General features: G+C 42.2%; 1 protein-coding gene across 1 annotated transcript; it reads left to right on the top strand.

Annotated features, from left to right (window-relative positions):
- The first annotated feature begins 590 nt into the window (after window positions 1–590).
- On the top strand, window positions 591–6495 carry unc45a (unc-45 myosin chaperone A). Its single transcript, XM_037254563.1, has 19 exons — window positions 591–751; window positions 850–1042; window positions 1541–1716; window positions 1803–1892; window positions 1976–2143; window positions 2443–2611; window positions 2787–2957; window positions 3129–3300; window positions 3418–3718; window positions 3795–3889; window positions 3977–4118; window positions 4309–4449; window positions 4601–4728; window positions 4824–4890; window positions 4978–5091; window positions 5172–5287; window positions 5625–5742; window positions 5826–5981; window positions 6046–6495. Exons 1-19 carry the CDS (start codon window positions 728–730, stop codon window positions 6331–6333), a joined length of 2829 nt encoding a protein of 942 aa, XP_037110458.1. The 5' UTR covers window positions 591–727; the 3' UTR covers window positions 6334–6495.
- The last annotated feature ends 49 nt before the right edge of the window (window positions 6496–6544 follow it).

The following is a 6544-nucleotide window of genomic DNA, read 5'->3' as shown; positions in this document are numbered from 1 at the left end:
TTGTTTGTGAGATGTCTTTGGAGGCCTACTCACCATTTGGCAAAATAATGTTCGAATTTTCTTCTTGTATATTTTTAGCTGCTTTTTTGGTTTGTTTACATTAGATAATAAGTTAGACGCTTTTTCCCCAAGGAATACTTACTCTTACTAATTGAATTATGTTATTTTAATAGCGTGGGTTACAAAGGTCTGGCCTTTCTGACATTTGCATGTTCTGTCCATGCTTGGGTTTTCCTTCTGCCCATGCTTGGTTTTTGTTTTGTTTTGACTTCATCCCACATTCTCAACACAGGTTAGGTTCATTGAAGACTCTTTATTTGTGTGAATGTGAGTGTGAATGCTTATTTTATTTTACACTGTTTTAAATGATCTCCAATGGCTTTTTGGTTATTTACCCTACTCATCAAAGATGTTTATTTATTAAACAAAATTCGTGTCAACAAAAAGAATGAAAACTATCTGGGTTAGAACATATTGAGGACAGACAATGGGGATGTAACCACAACCAAAATATTTGATTACAATGTACGAGCGTGCTTGTTTTCCTTTTATAGTATTGCAGCCTATGGAGGTGGCGCGTCCGACACCAAACGTCATCGTTTCGCGACATACACCCGGAAGTGGAGCTCGTTAATAATTTACTAGAAGTGTTTGCGAGTACTTTTTATGAGTAGCTTTAAGTTAAACGTGAAATACTCAACGCCGAACCGCGTGGAACATTTTGAAGATGAGCGAAACAGAAAACGAGAAGGTAACAAATTTGGGTCACGAAACAGCAGACGCATTGTTCGAGTCACATCGGAGTCAGTGGTGAGCTGAATTCTTTTTTTTTTTTTTTTTTCCTTTCAGGGTCCTGCAGCCCTGAGGGAAGAGGGGAACAAGCTTTTCAAGGCCGGCGATCTGCAGGGTGCTGTGTCTTGTTACACCAGAGCACTGAAGCTGAGTGACAACAAACAAGAAAGCGCTGTACTTTACCGCAACCGATCTGCATGCTACTTGAAAATGGAGGACTATAACAAGGCAGAGACGGATGCCTCCAAATGTAATACAGTTCTTGTTCATGGCGTATGTCCTATAGATGTTTTGCACTGATTCATGGAAAATGTATCAGACAATTGTAGTTACAAGAGATTGCCCTCAATGACACACCCTGATACACACCCACTAAACTGGGCACTTCATTTGGTACACTTAAAAATCTGAAAACCACGATTCAATAGCTGAACAACTTAACCACCCTAGTTAAAAGCTTAAAAATAGGTGAGAGTACAAGAAACACGTTTGACAACCTCACATGCTTTTGCTACAATCATTTTAATTTGACCCTGTTGTTCTGATATAGTATACTGCACTATGTATACGTCTCTTGGCTAGCAAAACTTTGGATAATTGTCTTGGTAAAGGTCAATTTTAATATACAGTACAGACCTGATATTGGATCGCATTAGGTTTTGCATGTGAATATAATTGTATAGCCAGTGTTTCTATGTGCACAGTTACCTCTTGTAATGATTTGATTCTTTGTTTGTTTGTCTTTTAGCTCTCAATACTGACCCAAGCGATGTGAAAGCCAGATTTCGGAGGGCCCAGGCTTTCCAGAAACTTGGACGTTTTGACCAGGCCTTTGTGGATGCACAGACATGTGCCCAGCTTGAGCCCAAAAACAAAGCATTCCAGGATCTCCTCAGACAGCTGGGGGCAGAGATCCATCAAAAGGTGATGTAAAATACCCTTAGGAGTATTCTGTGATCTTCCGAAAAAAGGCAGTGCTCACCAGCCTTTTTTGCTTTTAATCTTTGTAGTCACTACAGTTAAACTCCACAGATGCACGTGTGCAACAGATGTTCTCACTCCTTGTGGATACATCTGTGAAAGATTCTGACCGACAAAAGGTAGGTTTGCCTTCCCAGGAAAGACTCTATGATATGATGTGTTTCTACTGTTCAAGTAATATGGGTCAATTGACTGATTTCAGGCTGCCCAAAATCTGGTGGTGTTATCTCGAGAAGACGCAGGAGCTGAGCAGATCTTCCGTAACGATGGCGTGAAGCTGATTGACCAGCTTCTTCATTCAAAGCAGGAGGATGTTGTCCTTTCTGCTCTGAGGACTCTGGTTGGCTTATGTACTGAGCATCAGTCCAGAGTAAATTCAACAAATTTTCCCTTCATCCGATTTCTGTACTGATTGTCTTTGTTTGAGGCTGTCGTAGTGGACTTAGTTGGGAGAGTTCGGCTATTTAAAACAGCCTGTCTAGTTGACATACATTTTCAATTGTATGAGAAAATCTAGAGAAAAAACTGCAGTGTACTGTTGTTGCCTATGTCTGTGACTGTGTCGTTTTAATTTCTTGACTTATACTGAACGTCCATATTTGTCTGCATTACTGAAAGACAGCACCGCATTTCTGGTCTTCATGCTGGAATGTATGCTTTTATTCCTAGACGATGGCAATAGTGAACGAGCTGGGCATGGAGCAACTGTGTGCAATCATGGGATCGGGAGGCTCTGCTGTTTCACTGGCCACCTGCCACCTGCTGAAGGTGATGTTTGAGGCTCTCACGCAGGGCATGAAGAGGGAGATCAGGGGAAAGGAGGAAGCTATACTTCCTGGTGAGTTTGGACTCGTCATTTTTGTTTCATTAAATATTTCTTTCACCAGAGTCTCAGAATTTGATATTCAAGTACAACAGAAAGATGTTTCTCAAGTATTACTGTATTTGATGAGGTGCCTTCTCTCAGGTAAAGTACATTCAATGTTTGTGGGCTGTGTGGATTTTTCAAACAGAACCATCCAAGGAGCTTCGGTCGATGTTGCGTCACCTCTTGGAGATGATGCCAGCGTCAAACGTGTCAGGACCTGGAAGAGACAACGCCATCAACCTTCTAGTCAAACAAGTACCCCGCAAGTCCTTGAAGAACCCAGACAACTCCCTGACACTATGGGTGATTGACCAGGGTATGTCACTTCTTAAGAAAATTTCATTTCCATAAAGCCATATTTCACCTTTTGAGTCTTGTTGATGTAAGAGACAATGAGGAAATAGAGGTTTCTGCTTATCAAAGGCAACTTCAGAGATTTTCTTTCTGTTGTGTAGTGGCATGGATTTACTTGGTTCAACTCTTGCAGGGCTGAATAAGATTTTGGAGGTGGCTGCATCAGTGCCTGAGCTCTCAGAAGGGCCAACACTTACCGAGAACTCCCACATGAGTTGCTCAGTCTTGCTTACCAAGCTTTATGACGATCTTCAAAGTGACAAGGAGAGGGAGAACTTCAATAATCTGTGTGAAGACTACGTTCGGTGAGTTGGTAACCCAGGTTGCTCAAAAACAAATCAACTGTGTTACCAAACAGAGAAATTGCACTCTATATCTAAATGGTAACTTCCTTCACATATTGCTGTTTATATTTGGCTTAGACAACACTTTACCCAAACGGGCCTTGGAGGCAAGCTGCGAGCCATCCAGACCGTATCTGTGCTCCTCCAAGGGCCGAGCGATGTCGGCAACCGAACCTTGGAGATGTCAGGAATGATGGATGCAGTTATATCCTTATGTGCCTCTGAAGATGTGATTCACCAGCAGATAGCAGTGGAGTCTGTTATTCATGCAGCAGGTAAAGCTAAGAGAGCTTCCTTCATCACAGCCAATGGTGTGGCGCTTCTCAAGGACCTCTACAAGAAAAGCGAGAATGACAGAATACGTGTGAGAGCCCTGGTGGTAAGCAAACCGGTGTATGACGTCAACGTCTCTAAATTTCGAACAGATCTAACAATGGCCCTTTATGGTTATTCAGGGGTTGTGCAAGCTTGGATCAGCGGGAGGGACTGATTTCAGCATGAAGCAGTTTGCCGAAGGATCCACACTAAAGTTATCCAAACAATGCAGGAAGTAAGAATAACTTCTTCATTTTCCAACAGAGTTCTGTTTAGGACTATTGTGTTGCTAAGTGGTGGTTGTCGAATACTTTCCCGTTAGGTGGCTTTGTAATGAGTCGCTGCCTCCTACGTCCCGGCGATGGTCCGTGGAAGGCCTCGCCTATCTCACCTTTGATGCTGATGTGAAAGAGGACTTTGTTGAAGACAGAAATGCTCTTCAGGCCATGTTTGAACTAGCAAAGGTTTCATTTGACAAGTGTAATATTAGACACAAACATCATCTAATTCCTCACTCTTGTTACATATATATATATTTTTTTATCCGTTTTTCTTTTCCCCTGCTCCATAGTATGTGAGACTACGATCAGTATAGCACACATACTGTACCAATCTTGGATAACGTGAATATTCTTGCCTTTATTTTTCTTGCAGTCTGAGGACAAAACAGTACTCTTCGCTGTAGGCTCCACTCTGGTAAACTGCACTAACAGCTATGAAGTGGAAAAGCCTGATCCTCAGATGGTCGAGCTGGCTAAGTATGCAAAGCAGCATGTGCCGGAGGAGCACCCCAAGGTAACGTTTCAATACCCTTTGAAAAGTGGTTGTCTGCTTCTTTTCCTGAAATGTTTGTGAGTAGGTAGATCCAACGCTTGAACAGAATTCCATACATACTGTAGTTTTTATTGTGTAAAACTAGATCATGTGAAACTTTGTCATCTGTCAGGATGCAGCTGCCTATGTGGAGAAGCGGCTAACAAAGTTGCTGGAGGCTGGAGTGGTTTCGGCATTAGTGTGTATGGTTAAACATGAGAGTCCGGCTCTCACAGATGCCTGTAGAGAATGTATCTCCAGGTATGAAGTTGGTCGGAGCGTTTTTTCTTTTTGTGTGTGTGTGTGTGTGTGTATTGTGTACATTTACTCAGTCTGTTTGTCATCATTCCCATCAGGGTGTTCTTGGCTTTAGTGGAGCGACAAGAAGACAGAGGCACAGTAGTAGCCCAGGGTGGGGGAAAGGTATATTGGTGTACATCAATATGCTTGGTTGAGCCCATACCTAGGGTCTCATGTAATCTAATGTACAAATGTTGTTTTCCACCATAGGCTCTCATCCCACTGACAACTGATAACACTGATGTAGGAAAGGTCAAAGCAGCACAAGCACTTTCCAAAATTACTATCACATCTAATCCAGAGATTGCCTTCCCTGGAGAAAGGGTAAAAATAAATCCACTAATGTAATTCTGCTTTTAAAACTATATTTTTGGTGTTAAACTGATCTTGTGTTGTTATTACAGATTTATGAGGTTGTGCGCCCTCTTCTCAGTCTCTTAAATCTTCACTGCACCCTGCTACAGAATTTTGAGGCACTCATGGCTCTGACCAACCTGGCTGGAATCAGTGAAAGACTCAGGTTGGCCACTAGGGGGAAGTGTCTTCTTAGAAAATGTCATTTGTAGTTGTTCACTTTAAGGTCTGAACATGAAGTATACTTTACCAGAGTCATCTCATCTTTTTTAACAACAAAATGTGACTGCAGGAAGCTTTACTATGCATACTAAGTGCAATTAAATGTTGCCACCAGTCTAAAGCAAGAGAACGTTTGGAAGACCGTTTTAATTCATTGTTTTAGTCCTTTTGTCTTCTCTTGATTTTCTAAATATATCTCAACAGTTCTCGTCCTATTACATTTTAATTTAGTTTCGTTTGGTTTGTTGCTGCTTTTGTTGAAATGTTTTTTTTCCCCACAGACAAAAGATAATAAAAGAGAAGGCTGTGCCAAAAATTGAAGGCTACATGTTTGAGGAGCACGACCTGGTCCGAGCAGCTGCCACAGAGTGCATGTGTAACCTCATCCTGAGCACAGAGGTATGGCATACAATCAGATGCACGTGTTGAAAAGCTGAACTCGGGAGCCTAACGGTGTGTTTGCGCCTGATGTGCATAATCAGGTGCAAGAGCTGTACCTTGCCACTGGCAACGATCGCCTGAAGCTCCTTGTACTCTACTGTGGCGAGGACGACGAAAGGCTGAGAAGAGCCGCTTCAGGAACATTAGCCATGCTGACTGCCGAGCAGCCTGAGCTTTGTGCTCGTATCACCACAACAGTGAGCAAAGCTTTGTGTCTCTCACCGTGACCGTCACATTGCTACTCACACACCTCTTTTTCAGACTACCCACTGGCTGGAAATCCTGCAGGCACTGCTACTCAGTGAAATAACTGACTTGTGCCATCGCGGTGCGGTCATTGTTTTTAACATGATGCGAGCTGAGAAGAGTCTGGCAGAGAAACTTATTGAGAGTGAAGTCCTGGAGATTCTGTTTGTCTTGACAAAGGGAAGACAGGGCACATCAGTACCAGCCTCAAAGGTAGCTCAGAACTGCCTAGATAAGGCAATGGAGTACGGCATCATCATGAGTAGAGAGGGAAAGGACATGCAGGAAGGAACTAAAGCTTAAATCAGAGCAATACCTAGTACCTGAACATTTCAGCCATTTCAATGTTTTTCCTGCTGAAATACTCCTAAAAGACCAAGAACTTCCTAAATTTAGTAAAGGAAGCAGCAATGACATTTTAATGTTATCATTTTGTCACAATGTTTTATACTTCGGTAAAAAAAAGTACTGTATTTATCACACTATCAAAATATGTATATTTGCAATGACATGT

Source organism: Syngnathus acus, chromosome 6 (assembly GCF_901709675.1).
Source record: "Syngnathus acus chromosome 6, fSynAcu1.2, whole genome shotgun sequence".
Taxonomy (NCBI): Eukaryota; Metazoa; Chordata; class Actinopteri; order Syngnathiformes; family Syngnathidae; genus Syngnathus; species Syngnathus acus.
Note: the sequence above shows the minus strand (reverse complement) of the source record. Positions and strands in the feature narration are given on the sequence as shown.

Bases quoted from the DNA above. Each gene is read 5' to 3' on its own strand.
- unc45a (XM_037254563.1), top strand. From the start codon at position 728: ATGAGCGAAACAGAAAACGAGAAG. The intron at 4,891-4,977 runs GTATATTGGTGT...TTTCCACCATAG, and splicing joins TAGCCCAGGGTGGGGGAAAG to GCTCTCATCCCACTGACAAC. The intron at 5,288-5,624 runs GTTGGCCACTAG...TTTTCCCCACAG, and splicing joins GGAATCAGTGAAAGACTCAG to ACAAAAGATAATAAAAGAGA.